Source organism: Toxotes jaculatrix, chromosome 7 (assembly GCF_017976425.1).
Source record: "Toxotes jaculatrix isolate fToxJac2 chromosome 7, fToxJac2.pri, whole genome shotgun sequence".
In the NCBI taxonomy this organism is placed as follows: Eukaryota; Metazoa; Chordata; class Actinopteri; family Toxotidae; genus Toxotes; species Toxotes jaculatrix.
In genome coordinates, this window is record NC_054400.1 from 8,488,765 (window position 1) to 8,509,454 (window position 20,690).

At 40.2% G+C, this 20,690-nt stretch overlaps 1 protein-coding gene across 2 annotated transcripts; it reads right to left on the minus strand.

Annotated features, from left to right (window-relative positions):
* Positions 1 to 14,671: 14,671 nt before the first annotated feature.
* Positions 14,672 to 20,403, minus strand: adra2b (adrenoceptor alpha 2B). 2 transcript variants are annotated; one of them, XM_041043128.1, is made up of 3 exons: positions 19,556 to 20,403; positions 18,051 to 19,390; positions 14,672 to 17,954 (listed from the first exon to the last, which is right to left on the minus strand). In XM_041043128.1, the coding sequence occupies exons 2-3, from the start codon at positions 19,365 to 19,367 to the stop codon at positions 17,784 to 17,786; spliced, it is 1,488 nt and encodes a 495-aa protein (XP_040899062.1). In that variant the 5' UTR covers positions 19,368 to 19,390; positions 19,556 to 20,403; the 3' UTR covers positions 14,672 to 17,783. The 2 variants fall into 2 exon arrangements, with proteins under 2 accessions (XP_040899062.1, XP_040899060.1); XM_041043126.1 differs by having other exon boundaries at positions 14,672 to 19,390.
* Between the last annotated feature and the right edge of the window lie 287 nt (positions 20,404 to 20,690).

Genomic DNA, 20,690 nt, shown 5'->3' on the forward strand with positions numbered 1-20,690 from the left:
AACCTCTCCTAATTAATGATGTGTATTCAATAATTCTATCTGAACAGAGCTTAAAGTGTCCATTAAAAATGCTTCTGAATATTCACTTCTCTGCCTTGTAAAACTCATCCCCACAAGATCCCTGACAGCAGTGGTTTTTCTCCAATCGTGTGCCAGTTGGTGCAGCTTTGCGTTATGTTTGAAGGTCTCATAATGAAATTTTCATTCTTTATGATTGTGTGGCAGCTGAGATAAAACTGACACAGATGGCCCTATGTGGGAGAAACACTGACACTGGATGTCTGTGTTGATTCTTGAATCAATTAAGTCACTTTTGCTAAATTTGAATTTTGATTTTATAATTTCTACAAAAGTTCAACCATATGGTGGGGTAGTGAAAAAAGATGACCACATTTGTTCTATAGTACTTTACATTTGCACTCGCACACAATGATACACCTTTGGGAATGTCTTCCAGTGCAGTACTGAGTGATTTGAGACACCCCCTGGGTTTTACTTTTGTATAAAAGAAAACATGAAAGATACCCAGAAAGTTTGGCTCAAGAATCAAAACTTTTGTAATTTTTTCTTACAATATAATCTGTCAGTCTAGCAGAAGCTGTTACAGAAAGAAATCGAGTTCAGACATCTAATGATATAAGAAAGCTGTTCAGTCTGTACACAATAGTGTGATCCTGGGACGTCATTCTGTCACAGTATTGGTGTTTCTTTCCTCCATTATTCTCAGTTGAATGTAGTTTTATGTGATACAAAATTCCAGCATGCCTTTTAAAAGCATGGTTAAATCCAGTTGACGTATACAGTAATGGAAGAAGAGAGAGGGGGAACTCAAAGATGGACAGATCTATAGGAGAAAAAGCAAAAAACTAGAAAACCAGCGACAAAATATTGGTGGTGTGACAGGAAGGCACACAGACAACTATGGAGGCATTGGACTCTGTGAGGCCAGGCTTCAGTCACATATAGGATACCCCACTCCACTACATAATGCAATCAGACTATAATGTTCACTAACCAAGACTGTTTTAAAATGATTCATCATTTTTTATGCCATTTTTCATGCATAACTAAAACCTTGTTTAACTGATTAGAAATGTGTTTCTCTTCTCACATACTGTTAACACAGTTTGGTCCTATGACAAGAGGCTCCCTGGTAATAAATTATAAAAAATTCTGACAAAGCTTGAGATGATTAAGAAATATTAAGATACGCTAGAATCAGTATATTTAAAATGGGCTTCAAGGCCTATCAACCTTAAAGTAACCTTAAAGTAAAGGTACCTTAGAGGAATTTAAACTCAGAATCTTGTTTCATTTCAAATCCAAAGTGCTGGAGTAAATAGCTAAAACAACGACTAACATATCAGAGTCCTATTACCTATTTTCATTATTATCTTCCCAAAAAATTTCAAGTCCAAACAAATTTGATCTGGCATATATGTACAAAACTGATTAGAATCAAATTCATATATTCCTCCTCCATTTTTATTAATTAATTTATCTTCTTGGTCGGCTAATATGACATGGAATAGGTCATACTATACACAGGTGACAAATTAAACGAAAGGCCTGAAAAATTGGAGAAGCAGGATGACACTGCCCCCATCCATAGTGCACAAGCAGTCACTGAAAGGTTTGATGAGTATGAAAATGATGTGAATCATATGCTATGGCCTTCATAGTCACCAGATCTCAACCATTTTGATCACCTATGAGTTATTTTGGACTGACGGGTTAGACAGTGCTCTCGACAACCATCATCAAAACACAAAATATGGAAATATCTTTTAGAAGAATGGCGTTCATCCCTCCATTAAAGCTTCAGAGACTTGTAGAAACAATGCCAAGGTGCACTGAAGCTGTTCTAGTGGGGCATGGTGGCCCAAAACCTCACTAACATACTTTATGTGGGTTTTCCTTTAAATTTTGTTACCTGTCTAAAACAGTGAGTTTAAGAGCGCCCTCTACTGGACTACAAGGAAAACTATTTCAAGCGGCGCTTGTAGACAGTAAATTTTGAATCCAAACAGGTCATTACAGTTTGAATATTTAATTTAGTCCCACGTTCGAATGAATGCTCAGATTTCAAATAAAATGTGACGGCCCTACAGTAAATCAAACTGGAGTTGAAATGATTACTAGAATTTAGAAAGAGCCAGAAAAAACAAACATTCCTTGCAAAACATGACCATCTGAACTGACCACCAAAACTTAATCTTAATCTACTGTGAAAGCCAAACCAGGAATGCAGGCTACTATACAGCTTTAGTTAGACACCCTGTGTACTTCACGTGCATGGCAGCTGTTGCCCCTTCTTCCTACGATACAATATTTATCTGTATTATCACCAGGGTTTCCCACAGAGTATTACAGCAGAGGTGCAGCACCCCGCCTGTAATAACAAGCACCTCAGATAAAATCAAAAGAAATTATTACACCTTTCTGAAATATAATATTAAGGTTTGAGAAAACAGTTGAGTTGATGTGCTATATCACATTATCACATAACGAAGGCAGCATATTCAAAGAGGGAGGCACAGAAAAGATACTGTGGGGGTTAAAGGGACCAAAAAAAACAAAACAAAAGAGGAAATTCTATGAAGAAGTTATCTGATTCAAGAACATGTTACCTCTGACATGATTGTTTGAAAGCTAATGTGCTATGTCAGATGTTCTGATCTGCGTTGTCTACAGAGCAGCTCTCTATTTTGCATTCTGCTTTAGTGCTAGTTTCTGACTTGTGTATTATGTGTATATGTTTACAAATAACTGATTAGACTACAGGCCACCAACCCAGGAATAACATCAATGATTTATTTCAATAGGGTTCACTTTTAACAACAGAGCACATAAAAACCCAAAAGACTTGGTGGCACATTATGCACACTTTGTCTTGATGCCTGTACAAAGGAGAAAAGCATGAATAATATTTTCTGATCTAACATACTGTATCAAAAAGCAAGCAGATAACGAAAAGGTAATCAGACGTAGCTTTGCAACTGATCTCTCACATCTCTGTGAATCTCGAGTAAAGATGATAGTGAGTCGAAAGTGAAGGTGAGGACACAGGCCACAGACAAATGATAACACACTGGAAAACATACTGTTTATATAAGTCCACTGACAGCAGTCTGTCAACCAAGTATTCTCTTCATCTTTCCACAGAAGACTTCAAATCGCCACAACGGGAATCCAACATTTAAACTTAGAGTGGAAGGTGTGGCACACTGTTCAAAATAATCTTTAAACTAAGGAAACCTCACTCAGACAGATTAGCATTGAGCATATAAGCCTAGCTGGCTATCTCCTTTCACTGTTGCTGATATGTCAACATAAAGGAAAGAAAACACTCCTCCAGGTAATCAAGTTTGCTTTGTATTGCCTTTTGCTATTTTTTTGGCATTTATTTAGTTGTCTTGTAAAACACAAAACTGCATCTATGTTCTGCTCCAGTCTTACACAGCATTTCAACTTAACAAAGTGCTGCCTACACATAAATGGAATAAGAATTATAGTTGGAACATTAACCAGCATTGTCAGCAACAAGCATAGAGATGTGCACGATCAGTTTCCCCCTTCATAACCAACAAGTGGAAATACTGCAAAGCAGACAGGACTAGAAGTAAATACACCTTCAACTCTGGCTCATAGCAGCCATTTACTAAAGTTAATAAACAAAGTCCCATATACTCTAAGTTTACAACAAACAGCGCAAACAAGTTGACTGGGGCTTTGTTCTTTAAATGTGGCATAATTAATTCAGGCTAACATGTTGCTGTCAGGCCAGAATTATCCAGTTTATTCCCATCGCAATAATAGAATTTTTTGGACATTTGGGCATGCGCACTACGATTAATCAATCCTGGGATATTTGGTATGGTATGGCTTGTAAAGCACAACCATAATTCTTCATGACATAAAATCAAACAAACAAAAAAAAAAAGTCTGAAAAAAGTTTAAGAATTTTCTATAAACTAGTCAACTGGTGCTAGCATGTGAAGTAGCCAAACGCAGAGACTTGTTTCGTAGTTGTTCCGTTTCGTAGCCAGCTGTTAGCTAAATTAGCCTGTTTTAGCCAGGTTAATGAGCCACATATCGTTCAGCCCACAACAGCCCACGGAATAATTTCATCCTTACAGCCAGAGAACAACAACAGATCGGCTTACCAATTAAATTAACTCGTGTTTCCATCTGTTCACATGTCTCACGGTGCACCTCTCACCTGTACTGAACCAACTCTGCTAGCAGATGCTACAGCCCCTTATGCTCTATTAAAGTTACAACATCTGTTTTTCTTTCAAAAACACAGAAGGTCGTTAAACAACACTTACCGCATCTTATTTCCACAATCCTCAAAGACTCTTCCTTCCACCACGATCAAATATTCGCTCCACTGCAGACTGAAATTAAAGTTGGAGGTTTTTTTTCCGTTGCCCTAATTGTGCCTTCTAACCCAAACAAAGATGGTGGCATAGCTTTATCATTTTGCTGATTGTCCTGGCATGAACCGGAATTTAAGCGCTAAATTATCAGATGCATTCAAATATATGGATGTTACTATAGGTCACATACATTTTTAGATGATTTTATACATTTTAAACGATATAAAATTTCTTATGTATACATATAAATACGTTCAGTCGCATAAATATATTTTTGTGGTGTGGTTTCACTTTATTGAAATTCAACACTGACTCTGACTTTGCCTCTTCTTAGCATGCAGCAAGGGGGAAGGTGAAATGGAGTGCAGCCCACATACTATTAATACATGGTCCAGAGATAACACTGATCCAAAGGCAGTGATTAACTCTAAAGCTTTGAAGTTCATCCTTCAACCAGAAAATAGTAGTTTGACCAAACAATCCTAATTCAAGGTCCATTTACTTTTCCAGAGAGTTTCACCCACTTGGGCAACTACTAATTCCAGAACTTTCAACCTTTTTGACTGACCTTGAATTGTTTTGGGGTTTTTTGTTGTTGTTGTTTTATTTATTATTATTATTATTATTATTATTATTATTATTATTATTATTATCAAAATGAATTTCACAGACAAGCAAACGCTGTTACAAGAGGAAAATTATTCTTTTTCATAAGCCGATTATTTGAAATAGAAGTCACTCATTACCACAAAAACTGTGCATCACCAATGAAATACATTAGGACTGCAACCAATTTTTTTCACTTTCTAATTATCTGCTGATTGTGTTGTCTGTTAATCAACTGATAATTTGGATTTTAAATATACTAAAAAAAGTAGTAAAGAATACTCCTTGGAATTTTCTAATATCTAAGCTGAAGCTTAAAATGTATTGTTTGCCCAATGAACACTTCAAAAACCCCAAAAGTATAGATTTTCTGTCACAGAAGTCAAAGAAAAGAAGAAGAAGATCTGAAAATGTCAATAATGTCAGTACAAAATAGTTCTTTAGTACTAACATATATTGTGGAATTGAGATGCAGCCCAAACTTTAAATTTTTGCAGAATAAAATATGTATTTGTATATTAATTGTTCATGGACAATTTTTGAAGGGATTAGCTGTCGAGCCATAAAAAAGTTTTTATTATGCCCATTAATACATTTTATTATGTCTGTTTCCTATAATTTGCTGTGATTTGCTTGAACCTACTTGTCTTATCAGTGTAGCTTTTCTTAGGTCCCACCTTAACCCCATAAGGACCAAATCTCAGTCTGACTGGAGCCAGATGTGAAGATCTTGTGTTTAAACCTAATCCAGAGTTAGGCCACGCTTTCATTTGAGTTCCTCTTGTAACCTCTTCTCTGTGACCTGGCTGCTTCAAACAGGACAGATCATCAAGCCAAGACAGATAAACTGCAGCTTGTCTAAAGGAGAGGCTAAAACCAGAATAGGGCCAGACGGACAGATAAGGGAGTCCACAGACAGTTGACTTGTTCCAAATATATGAGTGCAGAAGCTATATAGCCAAGACAATGCAAAACAAAAGCACTGAAAGTTTAGCTGCCAACGGTAATGAATGGTAAGCCTCAAGATTCTCTCTGAGGATACATCATGTCTGTAGTGTTGGGGTGTATTTCTGAGCCAGTTTAAACAGATGGGGAAATGAAGAACTGCACATACTTGATTGTGTACACAGCATCAAGTACTCAGTGCAGCTCAAATCTCTTTTTGCCCCTTCTAATGCGAAGATACTTATTTCCAAGACACCTTGGAGAAGGATTTTTTTCACATTGTAGGTACATACAATATTAACCAGGTATTGGTGGATTTGGTATTCATCCAATGTGATTTCACTGTTTAGTTCCTTCTTTTGAATTGAAGGTATACTGTATTAATCAGTGAAATCACCTGGGGTGAGCCCATAATTTCCTGAATCATTCCTCTCATCCTCTGTGACATGAAAACCCATGCTAGTATCACTGTGCAGCTCAGCAGAAGAAGAAATTAGAGAAATTGCTCCTGAAATGTCCTTTGGATGAGGCACAGGTGCTGGCTTCCAAGAGAGCTTTTTAAGTTTCAAAGTATAAATCCTCACAGGGACCACACATAACATATGATACATCTGACAAAACATAAACAAAACAGAGTGTAAGTGTAATAAATCATGACATGCTAGATGGATCTACTTTTTTGCATCATGAAGTTTGTTGTTTGGTTCCTGTATTAAAGCTACATTCATTAATTTTATGACCCCTTGAGGGCAGATGATCAAGCTAAATTCCCAATATTGACATATTATTACCTTAAAGTAGTTGGAATGTATTAGCTCATGTGTTAGATCAGTTGCTTGTTTACACATCTAACAGATGCGTAGCAACATTAGCATTCATTTGAAGTTATGTCTCTGGCTACTTGATGAATGTAAGCCCAATATTCTCTCTCCTTTTAGCTCTGTTTTGATCTCTATAAAGTCCAGAAGAAATTTTCTGGCCCCTTAGCTGCTAAATACACAGCTATGTTCACCATCTAGTTACTAACTATGCCTGCTCACTAATTGGTGCTGGGTGAGTAGCATGCAGAGGGTTCAGAGCTTTTTTGCTCTAAACAGCTGCTTGTTGCTGCTGGAAACAAGGTTCATAAGAAGAGTCTGTGGGCCACAAAACCACACAATAAGCTGGAAGAGGCAAAAAGCTCTAAAGACCTGAGGTAAACTGCAGAATTAGGAGAATTCTCTGTGGGTTTGTCTCTACAAGTGACACCTTCCACATTAAACACTGTCAGTTTATCCTTTGTTAATATAAAAATACTGATTAATACAACTATAAGCAATGTCTATAAAGTCCATGAAGTGTTCAATACAGACCTACTGAACATTCAGTGTTAATCATCATTATACATAAATGTAGCAATGCTACATGATGACTGTAATTTACACTGAGTTTGCACACCTGCAGCTGTGATTGGTTACAAGGTGTAATGTAAACTTGGGTTACAACTTCTTTCCACTTTATTTCTCTGCTTGTCTTTACTTTGTGGGAAGAGAGGAGGGGCACTGATGGCAAGGAGGAGTGGTAAAAAGCCGCAGCATACCCTCAACCTCCCATCATAGATGGCTGCCCTGCTGGGAACTGATGATTTACAAAAACAGCTTGCCACAAAAATACTGTAAGACCCATTTGCTTGTGGATAGTGATGTATTTCTTAATAACATTTTTTTAAGCAAAGTGTTGTGCCTCAACTATCTCCATATTGCGAACACATTTCTGACTGACTCTGACTCACCATATATGCTTTGAATATCTTTAATTGGTATCTATCATATGTGTGTTTTCATTTGCACCATCAATAAAGCATTTAGTGTACTTGAGTTAGGCAGAATATTGAGATAATTAGGCATCCACCCACACATGAATCGTACAGATGGCGCATATGTATACACAAACTAAAGCCTGTCTGGTACATGATGGGCCTTTCCAAGATGTATCAGGATATATCACTGTGATAATTGCCTCTCACAAACTATACTTGACACAAACATGCCCCAGTCGTAATTATGACACTCACTTGTGTGTACTCAAAATTACCTTGTTAACTAGTTACCACGCTCAGAAGTTTATTTCTGCAATGCACCAGTGTGATTAAATCTGGTGATGCTTCTACTGTGTAGGAATTGTCTCCTGCTACGTCAGGAATTAGAGGATGACTCTTCAATTGCATGCTTTGTATTCACCAAGGCTCAGCTGATTTCAGACTCAGTATGCATCAGTAGGCTCACTGGTCTGGTTGTCCGCTGCTGCTGGATGAGAAAATGCGCAGTTACTTTAGTGGCTGAAAAAGTACTTTACGTCCTTAATGTGACTGTGCTCTGTTAGTCTCCATTCATGTGCATGAGAAACACACTCACAGGTGGGTAGAGATTCCTATATTCAACCTGCTACAAGAACCACTAGATGCCATTTTGATTTTAGATGCTTGTGTCACGTTTCATTATTGTTTATTCCATCACTCAGTGGCCACGATGCTTGATAAGCAATCTAGAGAATTTCTCTGCTGTCAATCAGTAACACCCATCCCATTTAAATTACCCCCTGCTCCCCGGTTCCCCTCTTGTCGCTGATCACAGAGTTAGCTGCTTTTGTCATCTGACACGCAATGACAGCCATAGGAGGAGATCATTGGAATAAGAGTGTGAAATCTCTTTGAGGGGATCACACATAAAAACACGGGCATGCACACACACACACACACGCGTGCGCACGCACAAACACAAGCAAACAAACACGTTTGTCTGTCTGAGACAGAGAGTATGAGTTGTGTATTTGACTGGGGTTCTTCTGCAGCGAAGCTCTGAAATATGTAGTCTGGAGTTAGTGTCCTCAACTGGCTAGGAAGTGTAAATAGAAAAAGGCTGTCACTTAAGTAAATTATTTCATTTCACTCGGAGGCCCTTTTGCATATACTTTTTTTTTGTAGTGTGAAAGCCCTCCCAGTACCCAAAAGTGAATTCTATCAAGGTAGTTGAGTTGTTTCACTTCTCACACCCTCCATTAATAAAATAGGCTGTTTGGGATTCATTAACCTGATGATAGCACAATTAGTTAACTATGAATGGCTCATACTGTTGTTGTCCTTGCCCTTCTCCCAGTTTAAAACTATTATTCAGACGCTAAAAACGATTACTTTTACATGGAATATCAATAACAATCAATAATTGTTCTTTGTGTGACATCGTACTGAGGGATACCAGTTTCATGCTTTTGCATTTACATTCACATATACAAACCATGTATTTCTGGCAGCAAAATCTACCCAAAACTACACAAATCCTGTCTGCAAGCTGATCACTAGTGGGTTTTTATGTGTCTTCTCTGCAGTGTGTGTCTGGAAAAATCACATCCACATTTTGTAAAATGGCTTTGACATTTGACATTCAACATTACCAGATGACTGGCATGGGAACAGTGTATGTGCACTTCATCATTCAGGAATAAGTGTTACCCTTTTCAGGATTGTGGTTTACAGAGAGTTATCTACTTGGCACAGGGAGACTTACAGGAAATATTTATCTTAAGCATCTCAGATGACTTGTCTCAGAAGTCTGTCAGTGTATGATAGATAACAAGGTTTTCCTCTCTTCACAGCTGGACTCACACACTTCTACCTAAATGTTGCGGAGCGATAGATATCAGAAACATTCAGGCATTAGCATACTGTAGAATACTGCTGTAAATGCCTGCAGAATGGAGCTACTTCATCTTCCTTACAGGTCATGACCTTTTTTCAGGCAATGCAGAATAATGGGAAACGTAACAACATAAAATTCAGTTCTGTGAGCATAAAAGTACCCACACAAAAGTAGATGAATGTACAGTATGTGCTGGTTGAGGGCTAAATGATTACAGAAGACAACATCTGAGACCTTTGAATCTCATCAAAGAGGCAGCAAAGCAGAACCTATGTTGTGTTAACAGAGGCCTTGAGTCCGTACTATCTCTGTCTGCTGACCTCATTCTTGGTTTTCAAAGTGGACAGAAAAACATATTAATATATATAAAAAAAGAGAGAAAAACAGTGAAAAGCTTTGAAACCAGAAAAGAGATTCTTGATACAAAGACCCAAACAGGGTTTGAATGTTGAGACTGTGATAAGAAATAAATGCCTCTTTCTCTTTGCCATGGTGGATGCTCTCCTCCTGTTAGTCACATGGAGCCCTTCATCCACACTAACCACTGAAATCAGTCACTGTTAGGACTTCAAAGCCGAGGAGCGAAACTGTGGGATGATGCCAGAAAACTAAGGTCAGCACCCTCATTTACAAAACGGTGTTACAGTTAAATTTATTCTTATGTAATGATGTGAACAGAAACCCACAATCAGGCAGTTACTGTATTTTTAGGAAAAAAAAACTGGACTGGACTCGAGTTAATTTATCAAGGCAGAAGGACAAATAATTCATGCATATGCCACTGACATACATTTTCTGTTAAGGCTGGGAGGAATTAATGATCAAATTTAGTTAGTTTCTGTTTAAAGGAATACTTTGACGTTTTGTGAAACATGCTCATCCTCTTTCTAGCAGATACTTAGAAGAGGAGATTAATACCACTCTGGTGTTTGTGTGGAAATATGAAAGTACAGCAGCAGCCCTTTAGCTTATCATAAAGATGGGAAACAGTTAGCACGACTCCAGTGATGATATGTGATTTCATGAAGGACTATTTACAGGACTTTTCTCTGCACCCAGCCAAGAAATAGTCCAGCACTTAACCCATGTTTCTGCACAGATTAAAACAATACATTTGTAATGGAAACTGCATGCAAAGTGCTGTGTCCACTGCTTAGCCTACTGGACTACTGTTTAGCTCAGAAAGGACATGACACTTTCACATCCAAACAGCACATCCTGTTCTCCTTCCTGTGCCAAACGTGACACAAACACACACACACACACACACACACACACACACACACACACACACACACACACACACACACACACACACACACGTAAACTCATACTGTAAGTACTGTATGTAAACAAACATCCTTCCTACTGAATTCTCATCATCTTGCTCCTCTCTTCATCTTTTTATCAGCCACACACACACACTGATTACTGATTACAGTGGATCAATGAATGAATTGCATGGGAGAGCACAACTAATGCTTCAGCTGTGAATGACTGTGTCACAAAATCGGTGAATTTGGACACAACTGGGAAACTTATCTTTTGTCTATTCTTTTTTTGGAGTTGTTGTCTGTTCTCCGGTGACAGCATATGTGGCCATGTACAGTGTGTGTGTGTGTGCTGATATTCATAAGTGTGTATGTGTTTGTGCAGTGGAGTGTTGGTCATCTGTTTCTCTATTTTTGGCTCGAGTTTGTTTCTCTTTGTGTGTGTTTTCATTTGGCGTGTGTGTGTATACCCTGACTAGTGTGTGTTTGTGATTGCCCTGGTGTGTGTGCGCATGTGTAAGGGTACGTACGTGCATGTCTGTGTGTCAAAATGAACTTTGTGACCTTTCCATGATGGCCCAGCTAAATAAAGACACTGCCGTCTTTCTCCCCTCTTCATATTTGGCAACCTTGCTTGGATGTCTCACACAACTGCACAAGTCATCTCTTTTATTTTGTGTTGATCCGCCAACACATCAACTGCATATTTTATGGTTGTTTCATCGCTTGCGCATGTACTTTTCAATCAGATGATTGAGTTCTGATTTGGATTTTCATCAGAGTTCTGGCCAGACTTCGATTTTTCAAAGAAACATAGCACTAATAGAGTTATTACAGTAAAGCCCGATAGTGCCCATGATAATAATGTGACAATTTTGCCTCTCAGTTCTTTTCTTTACCAACACCAGGAGGCACAATAATGCGTCAGGGTTTATATCCATGAAAAACATGGGAGTAATTGTGTCCACAGGGAAAGCAGAAATGAGTCTCATTCCTAATTCAACGATGAAGCTGCACAAGAATATTTTTCTAAAAAGCATCACACTTCCAGCTGGAAAACTGCATGGCTTTTATTTCGACATCTCTTTTGTGCATCAGATGGTGAACTTCTTTTTGTGTTGTTCAATCTGGTCTATTCAAACTCATACACAAACACACAATTCTGTAATTCTATATTTGTGAGGACTCTCATCGAGATAATGCTTTCTCTAACCCCTAACACTCACACACCAAACACCAATGCAATAAAAACTGTAATGTACAGAGCCATGCCCCACCAGAATAGTCTGCCATACTTTATTACTCAAGAATGTAGTTTTAAAAACATATTTGGAAGCAATATAGCTTCAGTTGGATGTATTTATGGCAGTATGGATGTATGGTAGTATGAATGCTCAAATTAATTGAGACTTTTTTTGTTGTAGCGTTTCATGGATCAATGTTCTGTTTATTGTTTGTATGTCATGTACCTACCTACCTGTATTAGATTTGATGTAAACTTTTTTTGTGTTTGGGGGAATGGTGACATTGTGACTCAGTCCATTTCAATTCAGAACAACTTTATTTATCCCTGCAGGGGAAATTGTAAGCAGTTTCTGTATTTGTCCAAACTTTTTAAAGCTGTACTCCACTGATAAAAACTTGTTTTGACGTGGAAATTATTTTACTTCCATGCAAATTTTACACTGTTGACTCAAGTGACTTTCCCCCTGATTATGCTGGGCTGCAGCAGAAGGGCACATAATGTTGAAATCAGGAGGAATTCATAGTCATATCAAAACAAACACTCGCACAATAAACAGAAGAAGAGGCAAAACCCTCAGTGTTAATCACAAAGCAAAAACAATCAAAGGATATAAGCTTGAAAATTATATGTGGATTGGTAATAAACACCCTGCTAAATAATATAGATATCCAAAAATATCTTCAAAGGCAGTTGGAGTATAGTGACATTCTGAAGAGAAATTGCGTCCTAAGATGTGATGAGGAGGGTTCAATTTGTATCATTTGTTGGATGTAGTGTGTGTGTGTGTGTGTGTGTGTGTGTGTGTGTGTGTGTGTGTGTGTGTGTGTGTGTGTGTGTGTGTGTGTGTGTGTGTGTGTAAACTAGTGTTAATTGTGTATTTTCTTGACCTCAAAAAACTGTTTCCAAGGTAACAGCTAATGGAGAGTGAGATAAACAATAAACAACTACATGTCTAACCCAGATTCTGACACTTTACCTTAATAAAGTCTTTGAAGGCCATGTCCTCATTTTCCAAAAATGTTCTTTCTCAAGGTCTAAAGCTCAATTTGGTCCTACCAAAGATAGAAGTGTGCGCACACACGCACACGCACACACATACACACCCATCGAGTACCACGCTGTTAAACAGTCACAGACTCTTAAAGCGATTCTAATCATAATTGCCTGTGCCCCCTAAAAATGACGTTTTTATCACAGATTTCAAAAAGCAAAAGTGCGTTTTAATGTCTCTACCTTCAATAGGGGCGAGAGCCTGACTGTGTTCTGTCTCTCATTTTTCACCCTGCCTCTTGGCCAAATTACAGAGTGAAGAAATCTATCTGGCGTTATAACGTGGAGGAGATTGGAAATGGAAAATGCTCAGTGCTGTAACGCCCTCCAAACACATACATATTCATACTGTGGAACGCTACATCCATCATAAATTTAAAAATGAAAGTTAATGTGTGTCTGTCTGTGTTTCTACATTTGTGTGTGTGTTTTGTGTGTACGCCTCTCCTTGTATAGGAGATTGTGTGTGCATTTTTTTTTTTCTCGAGGCTACTATCTTGTGTGAATAAGAAGCTAATGAGCGTGCTGTGTGTCGTGTTAGTTGGACTCTCTCCATTCTCTCTCCGGAGGGTCCACTGCCACAGATCAGGCCTGCTTTATATTCCAGCTGAGGCTAGAGAATAAGGAGCTTAGGGACACTGTGTCTGTATGAATATACAACACTGTAAACATACACCTCACGGCTCCTTACGCTTGGCTAAGATAAGTTATCTGTTCACCTCCTTGTGCACTGCCATGAATATGGAAATGAAATGGCGAGGACATAAAGGTGGGCCATCACTAGGGCGGTGCATCTTTTTTGAGTGAAAATATTTGTGTGTGTGTGTCTGTGTGTGTGAGGGGAAAAAGCAGGGCAGAGGCTAGATTCGGTTCTGAGAAATCATCAGCATAAATCAATTACAATTCACTGTAGGCTTGCTGACCTCAAATATAACAAGCTGTCACAACAAGTGTGTGTACATCTGTATGTGCACTGAGCATGTTTCATGACTTGAATACGGTATGTGACACTTGCAAGATGACACATTCAATATGTGTGTGAGCGCATATGTGATATTTGGCAACATGCTCTAATTCCTTATAGACTTCCCCTGTGTTTGTTGGCAGTAGGCAACATTATGCTGCTTCTGCTGCGACCTGTCCCACTGTGATAGGAGATTTTCCAATGACATCTTGAACTGCCATCAACTCACAATGTTATGGACTATTTCCTAAAGTTATGTTGCTATTCAGGGGTATTTCATGACGGCTGGAAATGGCTTTAGATTGCACTTTGGTTCAACATGCATGCTAGAAAACCGTCATTCTTTTAAAACTCTCATATTTGTGAAACAACTTATTGGTGATTCTCTTCTCAGAAATGACCTTTTTTTCCCTATTCCCTCAATCCCTGATGTTGTGTTGTGAAAATATATAAAATGAACAAACTGGCAAAAGACTCATGGTTTTTAAAGTAGCTTTATTTCCAAACTGGAGAGGGATGATGACAGATGGGGGATAAAAGGTTGTGAAACTCAGACCGTGCAGTTCGGTCCAAACACAGTCAGGGCAGAGACAATATAGGGGGTTTCAGGGAAAAGGATGGTGATCAAGGGGCAGATTACTGCATCTGTCACCTTTAAGCCATAATTCATACTTTTGAAAAACAAACAAAGCAGCATTCTCACCACAGAAAGCCATGGTTTTGGGGGGTCTGAGCAGCATTACAACTGATATTTATTGGAGTCATGAATCAGTCATGAATCCATGACCTCAGTGGTTATTTTTGTTATAATTGCATTGCTATAGCTGTTTGTATTTCTGGAGAGAAAATAACCATTTCTGATGAAGGCAGGGACTAGGTGCACAAGTGCACAGAGCTCTTACTCTCAATCATTTTGGTTAATCAGTCATTTGAATCTCCAAGCAGCTCTGTGTGGTATGGATTGTAGCCTTGATGTCCTGCTCAAAGCCTGCAAATCATCCAACTAAAACTGGCTATGGGTGCTATTGACATGTTCATGCTCGATTACTTTTTCAGGAAAAATTTGACAACAGTAGCACTGGTGAGGAGAGATTTTTCTGCTGCAGTACACTTGATAGATTGTACATCCATGAATGTGCTTGTATCTCTGATTGAACATTTTACTGTACTATAACTAGATGAGACAACGATGACAAATGTTGTATTGTAGAGTCTGCATTATTCACATAACTCAAAGTTCATGCTCCTTCAGTTCATCACAAATAACATCCCCCAAACTCAAATACAGCTCAGTCTCACAAAGCAAGAGCTCAATGGCATGAATCAAATTTGCTCTGATTGAAGATATTAAAAATCTGTACAGTGTTCTCGCTCTTTGATCAGCTCCACTTTGCTTAACTTTCAGAATAAAAGCACAGTAACTGATCAATAAATAGGTAACAGAAAACACAAAATATTTTGAAATAAATAATACAGTGTTTTCAATCTTAGCCTCCCATCACATACACCAAATACAAAGTAATACTTCATTAAAGCAACACAGAGCCAGATATCACTAAGTCAGGCTGGTGTCCTATAAGGTCCTTTGGTCCCTTGAGGGTGATCACTGAAAAGCCATGTACTTCATATCACTGATTAACACTGAGTTACAACTCAATAAGACTTTCTCAGCATAGTGATAAACCACTGATTTCTCCATCAAGTGAAACATTCACATGACAGACAGCAAAGCGAGGCCTGCACCAGGAAATCTGGTCTCTGTTCTTATCAATATTACAATAGATCTGTAGTACATAGCAGCCAGAGGAGGCACTGACACTTTCTACAGAAAAACATTAAAGTCAATACACACACACACACGCGCGCACACACACACGCACGCACGCACGCACGCACGCACGCACACACACACACACACACACACACACACACACACACACACATCATACACACATCATACACACACACTCATACAGGTCAGCAGAATTAAACAATTAGTAAATTGAAGTGTTGCTGCTGACAGCCCTTGTCCCATTGAGTCAATAAGTATGTGTGCTGTTCACAGTTACAGACACGTTTTCTTTTGTCTTTTTTCTTTTTTTTGTCGAGAAAACTGATAGAGCTTGGGTCTCTTGGTGAGAAAAATAAATGCACCATTCATCCTCTCGCCTCGCAGCAACAAACCAAATGCGCCATGTAGAGGTCCACTGCTGGCGATGATGTGCCAGAGGCGTAGATAAAGAGTGACTCAGCAAAATGGTTCTCAGAATAACCCATGTAGGCGTAATTAGGGGTGACATTACACATCCATAATTGCATTGTTCAGCTGTCCTCTACAGTTCAATGTAAATATAGACCTGGTAAATACTGCTGCTCATCAGGAAGCAGGATTTCTGGAAAATAATGTTCACATGTTAAATAAAAAGAATCTAGTGTTTTTCAGTCTTCAGCAGATGCACCTCCCATTAGATACTGTGAATAACCTCTGACTCATTTTCAAGAGGCTTGAGACAGTTTTGACCATTTCTTAAATGTCCAAATACTGAGGCAGTTCGTTGGAAGCAATGCTCAGGCCAGTCCAACGATGGAGTAGTCCTGGTTAAGTTAAAAAGCAGGAAACAACAAGCTAAGAGGATGGGAGGGGGTCACGTTATCTTACTTTTATGTCTCAAGAACATACACATGGTTTTCTTTTAAGTCCAAAATCCACCACACTTCAGCTTTTTTGTAACTGGTGGAAACTGCGAGTGTCATAACAAACAACCTGAGTGTCCACTGTGAACGCTGCCAAGTTAAGAGCATGGTGTCTGACATGAGGGCTTTCTACAAAAAAAGTCCACAAGTTGAGTGTGAAAGGGTGCCCTTGTCTGTGCTATTACATTTGTGATCATCAGAAACCTTTGCTTGTTGTTGCGCTTTTAGATAAAATCGAGGAACACATGTTTGCCCTGCAGCTGGGCAAATTAAGACTGCAGACGTAAGAAATCACCACTAACCTTGTGTGGTCCTTGTGCTCTGTATTGATAAATAGAAGGCTCTAGGCTCACATGAATCTGAGGCCACTTTTCCTTCTTTTGATCTGTTTTCTTTCTCCAGTAGTCCTGGAATCCTTAATAACTACAAAAACCTTATATATTATCCATTAAACAGTCTGTATTCTTATTCAGGAGTTAATTCTCAATGGTTTTCCTGCATTCTTCAAGACTGCCTGTCAGTTTTATAGAGTGTGTGTGCATTTCTTCTATGATGTTGCACCCCTCCTTCTCCTAGTATTATCCATTATTCAGTGTGATCTGGGGATAAAACTTTGCATTCACAATCTTAACAGCAATACTGAAGTGGGAAGCAGTTTAGCGTAGTCTAGCTCTGCCTTTATTCCATGTCCTGTTTTCACCCACACTGTAAAATTTTTTGTGTGTATCAGCTGCAAGCTGGGATTTCACAGTCCACGTTGCCTGTTTGCACACACTGTGGCTGTAAAAGAGTGGCTCTCAGTTCTGAATTTTATGCTGGAATTTCCACAGTTCAACATATTTTTAAAACAGCCCTTTCAGTGTTCCGAAAAATGGAAATAATTGGGGTTTTTTTATGCCTCAGAAACAGCAAATTTTTTGTGTCCATGTCCTGTACAGCACATTTTGTATGCTAAAAGAAAGTGCCTTTGGTGCTTCTGCACAGTATCTTTTTGAAGGCCTTTCTGAAGTCTTTGTTGAAGATGGTGTATATGACTGGGTTGAGTGAAGAATTGCAGTAACCGATCCAGAAGAAAAACTTAAAGAGTGGATCAGGGATAGCACAGGTCTTCGGGCACACTGCCTGTAAAGAGTAGGAGAAGAAGAATGGGAACCAGCACACCACAAAGACGCCGATGACCACTGCCAGAACAAAGGTGAAACGTTTCTCTCTATTCACCATCGCTTTACGCCTCGCTGCCCCAGGGTTGTTGTCTGTTTTTGACTTCCTCCCTGGCACCAGCCGAGCCCCCTTTGAAGTGGCTATCATGTCCCTGTAGCGCTTGACTGAGGCTGGGGAGTGGATCCCCCCTCCTGCAGGTGACCCGGGCATGCTGGTGCTGCATCTGCCTCCTCCATGGCTGTGCTCCATATCGCTCTCTGTGCTTGAGCTGTCGCCATTGTTATTGTCGGCTTTTTTCCCTCCCTGTCGCTTGCCCTTCTTCCCCACCTCTTTAGTCTTGGCAGGGGCAGACTGAGGCACAGAAGAGGGGGTTGAGGGGCCATGGGGAGAGGTATCATGGGAGGCTGTGACAGGGGTCATGGTTGGAGAAGGGGACGGAGGTTGCAGGAGATTATTGGATGTGGGATTCTGGGAGGCTTGAGACTCTCCTGGGGATGGAGAAGGGGTGATGGCAAGGGTGGGGGGCCTAGCATTGGAGGTTTTGTTGGATGAAGGGGGTGTGCTTTCTTCCTCATCCTTCCCATTAGCCTGTACATGCCGTGGAGGTTGACTTGGTGTGGCACAGCCTACCCCATCCTTCCTGGGCTCACCTGGCGGGCGTCGTGTCCTCTGTTTTGCTATTTGGTAGATTCTTATGTAGACCAGGATCATGATGAGGCACGGGGCGAAGAAGGAGCCGATGGTGGAGTAAAGGATGTACCACCGTTCATCATTGAGCTGGCACTGTGGTCCTCTCTCACTCCCCTGGTTCCCTGCCTCGCTTTTGTTCAATGAGAGCAGAGGAGGGAAGGAAATGATGGCAGAGATGAGCCACACCACCACGATAGCTGCTTTGATGCGTCTGGGAGTCCGCTGACGCCCGTAAGTAACCCTGGAAATTGACAGGTAGCGGTCCAGTGAGATGGCGCACAGGTGCACAATGGAGGAGGTGCAGAAAAGCACATCCAGCGCCAAGTAGATCTCACACCACAGAGACTTAAAGTACCAGTAACCAAGAAGTTCATTAGCCAGAGAAAAGGGGATGATGAGTGTGGCCACTAAAATGTCCGCAGCAGCCAGTGACACTAAGAACAGATTCTGCGGACCTCGGAGAGACCGGCTGGTCAGGACTGCGATGATGACCATGATGTTCCCCACGATGGTGAACAGGACCATCAAGGTTATGGCTGTGGCGAAGGCCGCCGTGGCTTCAGGGGAGTAAGGGGCGAGCTTCAGGACGCTCTGGTTGCAGGGGACGGAGGCTCCGGAGCTGCTCACACTGCTGTTCCAGCCGCTCAGCTCCATGGAGCAGCCACTGTCCAGAACCGAGGCCATGCTGGGTTTAGCTTTCCAGGTGTCTTTACAGATTAAAAAAAACAAAACAAAAAAACCATATATATTCCACTGTATAAAATTTGTTTGAAAAATGTATTTCATAAAAAAAAATCATAAGATTATCACATAGTGTTTGTACACAATAAAATACTGCTTATATTTTCGAAAATATATTGTGTCACATTTACCTCAGTTGTTCTCGTTTAGTCTCTGTTGTTTCCAAACGTTAGCTCCCTTGCATCCTCCACGGCAGGTCTTCCAAGTCCATTTTAAGAATACAAACAGTCCTGGCCAGTGCGTCAAGACACGGATCAGTGCCTTTCAATTAAAACGCCTTTCCACCTTGTCGAACAGATTTCTCCCCCAAAACAGAAGTAAATTTCTGTGACACTGACTGCTCGGCATCGACCTTTGCAGTTACAATACAGCCCGAGGAGCTAAAACTTCTTTAACGCACGGGAATTGATCCGTTTTGCTGTGGATTATTAACTGTCAGAAAGACCGGGAGATGCAATTTATAATTATCTAATTTTGTCGTTTTTGTCTCGTCGTTTACTGCGAGGCGACTATGAATATAGGATATTGAATTAGCGTAAATAATCTCGACACTTCTCGGCATATCTCCGTGCGTCCTCGTTTGGAGACGCGCACATAACTGACTGTCTCATGTGAGCAGCAATCACAGAATGTCTTACACAAAGTGAAATAAAGTTGATATAATGCAATATTTACAATGGTTCGCTAATAAAAAGATACTGGTGTTTCCCTGCGAAGGGTAGCCTGCGCCGATGCCTGCGTTCTCTAGCCAGTCGAACAAGAGAAAGCTCAAAGTTAACCTCAAGCTCTCCAACCCTGCGCACGAAGCTAGATTTGAAGTCAAAACGCGTAGTTTCTTCAGTTGTGAAATGATCCCTGCAGAGCTGCCTCAGTCTCTGCGTCTCATGAGGTGCTTTTCGGCGCCTTGGCGCTTCTGTCTCCTCAGAAGTTCACCAGGGTGCCAAAATTCAGCCGCTCCGCTGGCGCACATCACAGGCTCCCTAACAGAGGCGCAGCAGCATCTTCACTTGTGAACAGGACCTTACGACGAAATCTAATAAGTGGGGTGCCTCCCATCTCCCTCTTCCGCTTCTTTTTAGAGCCGGTGATGTCATTGTGGAGCTGTGGGCGTCATGGGATCCTTATTTCTCTAACCCCCCACCTCATCTCCCTCCCTCTTTCCCTCGCTCTCACATCAGACATTTACCAACGCAGTTATATTAGAAATGGCTTGTTGGGTGGCACTGCCTCGGTCAGTTAACCCTATGGGGACACTGGGGTGTCCAG

Coding starts and splice junctions, on each gene's coding strand:
- adra2b (XM_041043126.1), bottom strand. CDS start 19,367: ATGGCCTCGGTTCTGGACAGTGGCTGCTCCATGGAGCTGAGCGGCTGG.